The sequence below is a fragment of the Mugil cephalus genome, chromosome 8 (genome assembly GCF_022458985.1).
Source record: "Mugil cephalus isolate CIBA_MC_2020 chromosome 8, CIBA_Mcephalus_1.1, whole genome shotgun sequence".
Classification (NCBI taxonomy): domain Eukaryota; kingdom Metazoa; phylum Chordata; class Actinopteri; order Mugiliformes; family Mugilidae; genus Mugil; species Mugil cephalus.
In genome coordinates, this window is record NC_061777.1 from 16,926,578 (window position 1) to 16,938,970 (window position 12,393).

At 39.5% G+C, this 12,393-nt stretch overlaps 2 protein-coding genes across 2 annotated transcripts; one reads left to right on the plus strand and one right to left on the minus strand.

Annotated features, from left to right (window-relative positions):
* Positions 1-2,522: 2,522 nt before the first annotated feature.
* On the minus strand, positions 2,523-6,788 carry smn1 (survival of motor neuron 1, telomeric). The gene is given in 9 exon segments (XM_047592445.1): positions 2,523-2,722; positions 2,725-2,746; positions 2,987-3,094; positions 3,323-3,397; positions 4,577-4,756; positions 5,618-5,809; positions 5,985-6,104; positions 6,192-6,263; positions 6,637-6,788. Coding segments are annotated over 9 exon segments (849 nt in total). The 5' UTR covers positions 6,685-6,788; the 3' UTR covers positions 2,523-2,690.
* On the plus strand, positions 6,787-10,324 carry hspb11 (heat shock protein family B (small) member 11). The gene is made up of 5 exons (XM_047592446.1): positions 6,787-7,026; positions 7,168-7,274; positions 8,893-8,961; positions 9,060-9,103; positions 9,214-10,324. The coding sequence occupies exons 1-5, from the start codon at positions 6,935-6,937 to the stop codon at positions 9,313-9,315; spliced, it is 414 nt and encodes a 137-aa protein (XP_047448402.1). The 5' UTR covers positions 6,787-6,934; the 3' UTR covers positions 9,316-10,324.
* The last annotated feature ends 2,069 nt before the right edge of the window (positions 10,325-12,393 follow it).

Sequence of the window (12,393 nt, forward strand, 5' to 3'; positions counted from 1 at the left end):
TGGAGAAAGTCACAAATAAAAGCATATTAACTTGCTGAAGCTGAAATAGCTACTGCATCGAGGTCTGCATCAGTGCAAAACCCTTTTCACTTTGACTTTCTTTCTATTCACAACACAATATGCTTGAATATCAAGTCAGTAGTTAACTCACACACATCCACAGTCATGTCATTGTGGTATAGACGGTTCTTTGTTTGTTTGTTTTTTTCTGAATTATAAACAGCCTTGATACTGCAATCTATTGTCTGTCGGCCAATCAAAATCTTAACTTAGCATCTGTTTGCAGGCACTTGTTTGCCTCCCCTGTCATTTCAAACGCTGTGTTTCAAACAGATTTGTCAACAGGTTGGTGCTCTGTGCTTACTGTGTGGAACAAGATTCAAATACACTTTAAATCAGTGGTTTAGTGCAGGCCAATCTCTTAGCAATTACACCTAATAGTCCAAATTTATGTTTTCTTGTTTCAACAAACACTTAAGCCTACACTCCTCAGTTGGGGATAATGGTGTTTCACAATTCTCAACATGTAATAGCGACTGCAGTGAGTGTTTGGCGCTCTGTCGCTGAACGAAAAAAAAAAAAACAAGGGGGCTTGCGAAGGGGGCTTTTGCGTCCCCTGTTTCTCTAATATCCCCCCAAGTCTCTTATTTAAAAGCTGGATGTTTGTTGATGTTGGGAGCTAGAGTAAATAGCTACAGGCGCTGTAACTCATGCAGCAATGTGATCTCACTTGGATGTCTGTCTGTTTCCTAGAAGGGTCTATGTGAAATGCAGATTATGTTTACACGCCTCATGCCGCTCTGGTCAATAGGGGGTAGACAGTCGCAGAGGGTAGCAGTGCTTTCCCAAGCAAGATCTGACCCCCTTTTAACTCCTCGCTGGGCTCCACTGAGCCCTTTGGGCAGCTCAGTTTGCTTGAGTCAGGCAGGCAATGCGCTTATGCGCAGGCTTTGCCGTGGCAGATTTTTAAACCCATCTGCGGGGAAAAGATAGGTCTGGTTTATCACCCCTCGTTTATAGTGCATATTCTATTTGTAAATCCCACAAACTACATTTTCTCCTGTTACCGTCCCTCTTTCTTCTCCCGTTTTCTCTCTTTTGCCCACACAGAAAACAGCAAAAAAAACAAAAGTGACTGCTACAGTGAGAATGAAATACAGCAGTAAACACTGGCAGTCACAGTGGGCTATAAAATGCCGACCACAGTCAGTACACAAACAAAGGGGCCGCTCTTCACTCAGAAAGCCATGGCTATGGAGCAGCTGGAGGGAGATCACATGGTAAAATAGGAGACAATCCTGCTGTTCCATCCTACCATAAAACCTTATTCTGTATCTTTCTCCCTCACACATACACAGACAATATACGATATGATCAATTGCCCAGCAGTTTAGAACCAGATGAGTGGGTGTAAGCAGGCAGCAAATCACCAGTATAGGAAATATGGGAAATCTGTTTGCCGTCCTTTCATGGAATGAAAGCTCTACAAGCTCAGCAGAACGATTGTGACTGTTCCCACTGTAATTACGTGTGGTTTTCTATATTCTAAATTTACTCTTGCATATCTGCAACCACTGCCATACTTCCTCCTCCATTCTTACATTATTAAACCTCCAATATTCCAGCATCACTTCTGAGAACAAGAGGGAATAATACACGTTGAGCTGACCAAACGCACTGTACAATAAAGTACAGCCAAGAAAGTAATAGGCCTCAGCCATATGAAGTCAAAGGACCTTTTCTGAAAAAAATCTTCACACTCTTTTTGAACCCCCAAAGCCCTTTCAATGATATTAAGAGTTTGTATTGAAGGTTGAATTCGTCAGGTCTAAAAGCCATTAAGGAAAAATACTTTTTAATGATTACAATGTCTCAAGGATTTTGTTTAAGAATCAATCTTTATCTGCACAGTCGGCTCAATGTGTCATGCTGTTTGCGGCTAAAACCGTGCCTACCATTACCCTGAAGTATGCAGCCATCTGATGCGAGTTGAAAAACATTATGATGGATGCGATTCTATATTGGGTGGAGGATGAGAGAACACCTCAGGGAAAACAGGGAGCTTGAATGCTAGGCATATACCGGAACAATTCTCTGAATTAACTGTGTGGAAAGCACCAGAGGGATCAAACAGGCTCAAGTGTGGGTTGCAATCAGATTTTTAGAATGCCAGGAGATACAAGTGTACACTATACACACTAATATTAGTGGGGAATGCTCCCCTATATGGGACTAAGGTTGTACAGATTTAAATCCAAGTCAAGCATGTACTCTTGCTGCATATTCCTACAATGTAAATACATTACACTAGTCTGACTTCTGCTGGACAATATTTGCCATTACAACTGCATGTCAAGAGTAATCTCAGTTAAAGTCTTCTGCTAATTTGAAGAACAAGGAAGAAAGGTATGCCAAGTGAAAGCTGAAGCTCTAATTACACACATATGCTATACATGGGAATTTTAAAACATTGTGTCTTTCTGAGTGGCAAAAAAAAAAAGAAAAAAAAAGGAAGTCGTCAATTCTGCTCCAATAGCCTTTATTTAATTTATTTACAAAGAATATAAAACTCTCTTTCATGAAGTCAAATAATAGTTCCTCTTGAAACAACAATGACACACGTGAGACAAAGCAGACAGGGTGACTGATGCTCCACGTGAGGCCCAGATTTAAACTAAACCTTCAAGTGATCATTTGTGGTGCGGTTTTGTCCACTTGGAGCTTCTTTACGTCCTTGTTTCAAGCCCTACAAAAAAAATATATTAGGTTTAAATGCAAAGACTTTTGCATACACCTGTGAAACTGATAGAAATTGTTGTAGCTCAGGAGCATTAAACCAAACATGGAGCCGCTTTATAAAAAGGGAAAAAAAGCATCAGTATTACAATAACCATCCTGCACAGCATACAGGAGCCTGAACCTGTCAATAAAAGCTGTAAAGGCCCTTTATAGCACACGGGTAGCTGGCTATCCTCTGTCCACATACCATGTAGTATCCTGTGTGATATCCACTCATGTACCAGGAGATGAGCATACTGCCCAAAGCTTCGTCATCCGCCATGTCAGGGCTCATGGGTGGAGGCGGAGGGATCATCTGAGGCAGAGACCAGAGCGAGTGTGATCACGCTGCAGATACTTAAAGCTGATGATTTTTGCTGTCAATCACTGACGTGCTATATCCACAGCTGTTTCTCAATTTACCAGCCTGGGGACTAAAGGTGCGCTTTGTAAAAAAGACAGACTGCAGCGCCGATTGCCAAAATGAAATCAGTGTGACTTTTACATTTCATTAGTGTAAAAGAAAGAGTTTATTCCAACTCACTGGAGGACCAAAAGGCATCATGGGAGGCCATGGAGGGGGCGCAGGTGCATGGCCACCAGAACGCCTGTTCCCACCCTGATAGGAAACAAAATGACAGGGAAAACCAGATGAACAACACACTCTGATTTTGGTGTTGCTAAATAGTACACATGGTAAATGACAAACCCCTTTCCACAACAGGCATTTTGCCATGTCATTGCAATAAATACGCAGGAGTATTAATAATGGCTAAATTTCAGTCACAGGTGCTGTTGTTGTGTTTACTAGAACACTTGAGGGAACTGAGCCGCCATTAATGCTATTAATTCAACCTGCGCCTTTACTGCTGTGAAAAAATGTCTGCAATGAAAAAAAAAAGTCTAAGTGTAATCAGGGGATTTTCAGTTCATATAATTGCAAAGCTTCCACATGAATCATATGTACACTGCTAAAATACACTGCCTAAACCAAAAAAAAAGGTCACACGCCCAGACAATTTCGTTGGACCTCCTTTAACTTTGATTACAGTAGCATTCGCTGTGGCATTGTTTTGATAAGAAGCCTCTGCAGTGTCACAAGATTTATTTCCATCCAGTGTTGCATTAAGGTTTCACCAATATCTTGTACTGATGATGGCAGAGTCTGACCACTACACAAAACCTTCTCCAGCACATCCCAAAGATTCTCAATGGGGTTAAGGTCTGGACTCTGTGGTGGCCAGTTTTTAATAATATTGAACAGTTCTTAACCCAATTTTAGTAGTTTCTGCTTCAGTCTCCTTAGATGTTTTCTCTGCTTGATTCATACCAATAACCCTTCTCAAACAGACAAACATCTTTTCCACAACCATGGGATGTGTCTTTCCACATAGTTGTTGAAATGAGAAGCTGCTCATTGCATCAGTTGGGGTTAAATAACGTCTTGCCAGCTGAAAGATAATTACCCATACAGTAACTATCCAATAGATGCACCCATTTGCTTAGTCAAATCCAGATGGCAACTTTTTTTTTTTTTTGGCCAGACAATGTATCATATTTCTGTTGTTAGTTACAGAAATGGGTAGACCTATTAAGACAAATGTTAGTTAAATTTATTGCAATCCAATACCTCTGTGGCAAACTATGAGGGGTTAAGATTCCAATTTTTACAGCCAACACCATAAACACTTTACTGTTTGCATTTCATTTTACTAACAGGGAGACAAAGAGACAATCTTTTCACAAAATTGGTTTAAAAGCAATAAAATGTATGAATACTGAAAGTATTTTGTCTTACCTGTTTGAATGGATACATGGGAGGTGGGCCTGGGGGAAACCCAGGGAAACCAGGAGCCCACATAGGAGGAGGTTCTTTGTGAGCCTTGGACTTTTGAGCTTTACTGTGGGGCTGTGGTTTGTGTTGGTTTGGTGTACTGGACCTGTCGCTCTCCTCTGTTGATGACTCTGCCTCATTTACCTATGATTTTAGAAACATAATGAATTGGTCTCGATTATTATTATTGTTTATATCTCAGTGACTAAACATAGAAAACAACCTGAAATATCTCTTTTGCTTTTGGAAGCAAGGCAAATGGTACAGACACGAGCTAAAAAAAAATATCTGTAGTTAAGTGACTTAAATTCCATGTAAGACGTTTTACTGATTATAACTTTATTCAAAAACTGATTAGATTGTGGGTTATATTCTATTCCAGGAGCTAATATTTGATAAAGATTAAGTTCTATAAATGACATTGATCTGACCTTGTATTAACTGAACTTATCTGCCAGTAACCTGCCACCATTTCACTCACATTCAGGAACAAGGTAAAATTTTGGGGAAAGAGAAGTACGTCTATGGCAACTTGGCCTTTATTTAATCTTATTTTACACACATGCAGTTCGCTTTTCTCATTTCACATTCATTGTGTGCATATTTGCAGAATGAAAGACATAATTTTGTGCAAACTGTATGAGGGAATAATACTACCTTTCTCCAGTGAGTAAATATTCTCCAGTGAGTAAATATTATAGAAATATTACTAGGTTTGAGCTGTCCTATTGCAACTGACTGATCCATCTAGAAATTAAATGGCATGTGTGAAAAAGGTTTTTATCGGTGTTGAAATGTAAATGGAAAGAAAGCTTCTGTCTTTGCTTGTGACTGCAACCCCAGACTTTTGAAGCCGTTTCAGTTGCTATTTGTTGCTGTTTGGACACTGTATTTTACAAATTCAATATTGGATAGTTACATAAATACAGAAAACAAAACTGACTCAAGAGATGGAATAAATATTCTATTGTGTTTAAAACAAATACTTGATTTGCACTACTTTACCTTGGTGTTTAATTCTTCATCACCCTCAGAAACTTCTGAAAGCAGGTCTTCCAGATTCTGCTCCTCCTCGTTGCCATATTCCGTATAAACTACTATACATGTGCCTCTCTTTTCGTCTATGGAGGAGATGGTTGCTGCATAGGGCTGGCCATCCTCTGACCAGTAAGCAACACAGGAGTCCCCAACCTGCCACTGTAACACAACTTAAACTTTGAGCCTAATCATGCGTGTTGATCGTCCCAGGGTATGATATAAACTGCAGCACAACCAACACAGAAGATAAAACACTAATTCAGATGTCAAAGCCGATACTGTTCCAAGTCTATACCTCCTTCTCGTTAGGCTTCATTATTTTCCAGATCCGTACCTCTTTATCCGGCGGTGCATTGGTCCTTTTCCTGCTCTCGTTTCTTTTGTTGTTCTTGCGTTTCTTTCCTGGTTGGTTTTTCTTGGAGTCTTGCGGCTCATCTTCACCCTTAAGAGCAGTCTAGCACACAAAGAGAGCGGAGAGTTTTAAGAGGGAAGGCGTTAACATTTTGCTTGCAAGCCATGCGGTACAAAGCGTCCTCTTTACCTTGAATGAAGCCACTGCTTTGTCATAAGCCTTTATCAGTGCCGTGTCATCCCATATATCCGAATCGTCGCTCTATAAAAGAGACCCACAAGTTTAAATTTATAAAGGTTTTGAAGCGATTCGGTGCGAATTTGACAGACAATGAGTGTGAACTTATTCCAGTGTACATTACAAAAATTCTACACCAAATAAATCATTTCCGTGCAGGTGCTGTTAATTCTAAACGAACCAATTACAGTAAATCAGAACCTCTAAATAAATAAATAAATAAATATCCGAAACAGTATATGTTTTTGGTTTGTTTCTCCTCCTTTCCTCTTTGTTATTCAACTTAGCCGAACTCAACGTTGCTGTGTAGCTTAGCTACCTAGCTCACAATCTTAAACAGAGCTTAAACGCTTCACGTCTTTTGTCGTTTTATGCTCGGTATTGTATTATAACTCGCCTGTCCAGTTCCACGCGCGAACAGCACGTCTTTACATCCATTTGCCATGGAAATATGTGCGTTAAATGCAATGCTAAATGCTAATTCCCAAACAAGCAACTAGCAACGTGCGTCGGAAATGCGGACGTCGTGACGTATATAGCTTGCGACTCAGTGGTTGGCCTGGCAACGACAACAGCTAGTCAGCTAGTTAGCAATAAAAAAATTGAGCGGCTGTACATTGTTTTCGAAAGTGTTGTTATTATCTTAAACCCGACGACATCGGAGACAACAATCTTTGTCGTTTGACTCGCTCATTATGATTGAATCCCCTTTAAGCTCTTTAGGTGCAAAAGTTGTTCTCGCTGTGTCTAGCGATGAGAATCATCCACCAGAAAACATCATTGACGGGTGAGTGTTGATTCTGAAACGATGGCTTGTCAAAAGCAGAACTTTTCAGTGGTTGTTAATTTCATAGGTAGGTCTAAAACCGAAATTCAAACGCGCTGTATTAGTTTTAAAAGTCGATATCTGCTTGTCTCTTTTGCACAGAAATCCTAAAACGTTTTGGATATCCACCGGGATGTTTCCTCAAGAATTCATCATTCGCTTTACTGAAGCCCCGAAGATTGCTACTGTGACCCTGGACAGCTACAATGGTATGGAGGCATACGGATGAATGTAGTACGGATGAACTAAGGCAAGGTTCTTCAGCGTTTTTCAGCCCAAGGACCCCCAAACTAATGGAGAGATTAAGTAGGGACCCCTACCCACTGTATGTGTTCTATATTAAACTCACCAAGTGTTATTTATAAATATACATCATTATTATCATGTTGAATTCCGTATTCAGCTATTCAAGGTTCACAGGTTCAAATATTCATTTCCTTATTTCAAACATGTGCAACAGTAGGGTGGCCGTGCAACCGCTGTAAACATAAACATACCTGATATAAACATACCTAACTGGTGTGTGTATAAACAATTGACAGTTAAAGAAAATAACTGGCAGATTCAAGTTTTAACTTTAAACATACGTAAATGTAGTAGGGACAATGAATCACCAAGTCATTTGGTCTGCACAGTTAGCTTCTCATTTGCTGATATTACAGCATTCAACTGAGATTTCACTGGATTCATGTTAATGTATATTTAAAGAAATTTAAGTTTGTGATAGAAAAATTGTGGGGGAAAATAATATGTGTGTGTGTGTGTGTGTGTGTGTGTGTGTGTGTGTGTGTGTGTGTGTGTGTGTGTGTCTCGAATTTTTAAAAATGTGAAACCAAGTAAACTCAGCCCTGGTTGCAAACAAGCATAAACATTTCTGTTTGTTTAAATGCTAATTAATTTTCTCCTACTTTTTTTTTTTATCACAGATAAATTCTGAAATATTTTAGGCTGTCATAGTGTAGGATTTTAACATTTGCTTTGGACCATGACTCTGTTGTAACACCCAACCTCTTTCCAATTTTACTTTCTTAGACTTAGACAGACTTTAATGATCCACAAGGGAAATTGCTTGGTCATAGTAGCTTACTTGTTACAAAAAGTAATATATGACGTTTTCATACAGTCTTGGATGAGACATTCACACAAATTCATTCCTTAATCTATGTAACGTTCCGTATGCTACTGCCTCCACATAAACCTAAAGCATAATATTTCTGCGCCTGTGCTTAACAGATGGCAAGGTGTTCTTTCATTAAATGCAGCTTCTGTTTTTTTCCAATTCCTTTGCTGATTGTTTCCAAAGAACTCAATTTTAATGTCAGATGTCCACAGCACTTGTTTTCAAATTACACTGGATTATCCAGATGTTGCTTTGCCAACTTCAGGTGCAGACCTTTGTTTTTAGGGTGTACGTAATGTTTCCATCTGATGACTCTTCAGTGTAGACCCTGGCTGTGCACAAACACTGCACAGAGGAACAGTGTAATATCACCTATGTGTCAGCTGAACGTTAGAGGGTGGTGTCACTTTGCCATTCTCCCCATTAGACACATAGTTTTATCTGAAAGTTTTCTTGGTGGTCCACGTCTAGTCTTGCCTGCCAGTTCACATTAAACAATATTTCTTCATATTATTTCGTCATAGTAATTCGTCGTAATATAGATGTGTAGAAATTGTGTATGGTGTATAGTCAGACTATTTGATTATATTTTCAAATAAAGCTGTTGGTGGTTGATTTGTAGATGTTGGAAAATGATTCAAGCAAATGTGTCAACATAATAGATTTTATTTTTTATATATCTGTCCCTTTTTTGTTTTCTTTTGCAGTCAAGCATCTAAAGATAGAGAAGAATACCTCACAAAATTCCTCTCAGTTTGAGCCTGTCACAGAGAAAGGTAAGTGAACCACACATCCACAGTATTTGTTTGCATACTGTATATAGTATAACTTCCAAAGAACACAAGTTGATATAAACACACTGCTTGTCTTGCAGAGTTTGAATGTACGGAGGGACATCTTCAGTCGAATGCTATTTCAGTAAGTTCAGATAGTCATATGCAATGCCTGTGAATGCATACTGTTTCATATCAAACAAGCCATATTACAATCAATTACTACTACAAGTTTTTATTTATCTTTGCTTTCAGTTAAATGGCAGCAGTGCAACCCACCTGCGGTTTATCATCACCTCGGGATATGATTACTTCGTCTCAGTGCACAGAGTCAGTGTAAAGATTGTAGACTCCTAATTGTTGCAAATTATATATATGCACGCCAATCAGCCACAACATTAAAACCACTGACAGGAGAAGTAAATAACATTGACCGTTTTGTGACAATACAATGTTCTGTTGGGAAACTTTTGTACATGGCGTTCGTATGGATTTTACTTAGACATGTACCACCCACCCAGACCAGACCAGGTACCCTCACCCCATAGCAATGGTGGCAGCAGACATTCCCAGCAGGGTACAGATACACACATAAAATGGTTTAGGAACAACTCAACAACATGAACATGAAAAACAATACAAGGTGTTCACCTGGCCTCAAGATTCACTAGATCCCAAACTTATCAAGTATCTGTGGGATGCAGTGGAACAGGCTCGATGCACAGAGACCCCCTCCATAGGACCCGAAGACCTCCACTAAGAAGATTCCAGTGGCAAATGTTGGCAGTTGTAGACTTAAAGCTACTTTTATTCAACCAGCAGGTTTTTTTCTTGATGGGAAATGACACTGGTGTCTCCCAGAAGATAATAAGACAATGTACAAGAGGCATCATTGTGGAAAAAAATTATTTCTCAGCTTTTATTTACATTTGAACAAAAAGTGGCATGTCCAGAATTATGCAAACCCTTCTCAAAAATCAATAGAAAAGTTCAGTAAATCTTATTATGCTGTTTTGATAAGGGATGTAGACTTTGTTTGACATAGGAATCTGTAACAATAAACAAGGTACATTGATTTAGAAAATAATCAATGTCTGAAGAAAATTAATGTTGTATTCTCAACCTTATCAGCCAAGTTGCAGGTGCAGGTAAAGCATATGGTTGAAAGCTGTTGTGTACATTTTAACCATGCCTCTAACTGTAAAAATTTGCTTCATTCTATTATCACTGTTATTGCTTATTTAGTGTTATGGATTCACTTAAGGAACTTTTTTAAAAATTTTTTTGTATCCCACATTGAACTGTTCCTGCTAATTTCACAAGCTGATAGTTGGCAAAGCTTCAGAATAAAGGAGTTGGATTGTGATGAATGGAAGAATTACTTACAAAGGAAGTTTCTCTCTGCGTGAGAGATAGAGTTAATTAACTAATTTTGAGCAGCACAGGCTTAAATTGGAATCTGTACAGCCCCACCACCAACCACCCGCCCTCATGAGCGGAGCTTGACATCCCTACAGACATGTGTTACCGTGAGCATTGTTCCTGGGGGGCTGGGGAACCAGATGGTTTCCCTGCCAACCAGCAAATGTCTAAAAACTGCAGTCCTTTTCACACTAAGTACTCAAGCCACCTCCTACTTACATCCTTCTCACACACACACACACACACGGACACACAAACACTGACTCGTATCTACCTCTATTGCCATTTCAACTTGTCGGTAGCAAAGGCTTCAGCAGTATGCGAGGATCCGAGGACCCTTTGGGACTCCCTCCCCAATTACTTTGCTGACTGCAGAGGAGCTTGGGGATTTGCAGAGACTGTATTTGCTATAGCTTGGTCTGCATGCAGGGCTCAGAATAAACCAATAAAACTGTGAAATACATGCCTGAATAACTAGCCCCCTGATATTTTAGAGCAACTAATTGCTTAGAGGTATGGCCGGGATATAGCACATTTGAGTATGTTGAGTGTGTAATGAGTAAAGAGGGGTAGGTAGAAACTGATACAGTGTTATTGACTCATCCATTATTTACCACTATGGAATATTTATTATAATGTTAGAGGTGAGGGTTGGGCCATGAAATGAAGTGCAAACTCTTGTTTCAGAGAAGTACAATTTTTTTCCCCACAGTAGTTCAGATTTATGAATGTGCGACCAGAGATTGCTTTTTGTATGTAGACCAGGTCTGCAAAAGCAGCTCCCCGTTACTAATGAATTCAGGCCCTTTTGTGCTTGACTGTCAGCCGATCAGTTGAATCACAGCAGGATATGAGTGCATTATTATCATGTCACTGCAGGGCAGGGCAAAATTATCATGCAGTGTCTTCTGACGGCTGCCTAACTGCTGTCCAATCACACTGAGACATCTGCTAGGCCAAAACTCTGTATATTCAGCTGAGGCCATAAAAAGCGATGCTTATCATTCCCCTCACAAAAGCCATTAATCCCTACTTGCCATATTTAAGTAAAAAAGAAAAAAAATCTGAACGCAGGCAACTAAAATGTTATACTTATAACTGTCAAAATGAACTCAAACATTAGGTGAAAACCTATTTTTGAAGCTCATTAAAAGTGGCTATATATGTATCGCATACTTATCACATGAAGACGTTGCAGCAAGGATATGTGTTGATTATTTACAATTGCCTCCATATACGTGAGGCTTCCTACATGAATAATTTGAGAAAGAAATCCCCCACCCGTGCCGCTCTGTTATTGTCTTTCATGCCAAACCAGCGTCTTTGAATTCCTCCTTATCTCTTCGGTGTGGTCCTCCTTTCATGCCAGTGACAGAGCCGCACGCGGCAACAATGGGCCTTAATTTGATTTCAGTTCTGATTTGGTCCCGTCTGCCTAGTTGTGATGGGAGCTGAAATGCAAAGAGCTGTTGTGGAGGCAGATCAAAATTAAGATGATTAGATGGAAGAGGGAAACAATCCTCTCATTATTTAAGTCCAAGAGGAAGGCAGAATGAAAATGAGGGCCTGACAAAGAGCGCAGTTGAAGACAGTTTTGAACATGTCATAACAGCATTCATGTTTATTTATGAGCCCAGCATTTGCTTGTCAAGTTCTGTGCGATAAAAAGTACAGTTGTTTGACAAACCTATTTTTTTCTAAATCCGATACTGCCTTTTCCCCTATTGTGGTACTCAGCCACAAACCTTGCAACAAAAACTGCTTTAGGAAATGTTTACCAATCATTAAAAGCAAGAATGATGTAAATTAGTCCATGTTTTTTTTTGATGTTTGAACACAAATAAAATTGCTCGCCCTGTTTATTTCAGGCAGACAGAGCCTCGGCGGAAAGAAAAACACTCAACATTTTTAGATAAACTAAATTTCTGAATACAGCACAGCATATGAGCATGTGTTGTTCAACGATGCACGAATGACAAACGTTTGTTGCTTTTCAAATCACCTACGCCTTTG

Excerpts from the sequence above, each read along its gene's own strand:
- hspb11 (XM_047592446.1), top strand. The coding sequence starts at position 6,935 with ATGATTGAATCCCCTTTAAGCTCTTTAGGTGCAAAAGTTGTTCTCGCT. Across the intron at positions 7,027-7,167 it reads CCAGAAAACATCATTGACGG|AAATCCTAAAACGTTTTGGA; the intron begins GTGAGTGTTGAT and ends TCTTTTGCACAG. Across the intron at positions 7,275-8,892 it reads GACCCTGGACAGCTACAATG|TCAAGCATCTAAAGATAGAG; the intron begins GTATGGAGGCAT and ends TTTCTTTTGCAG.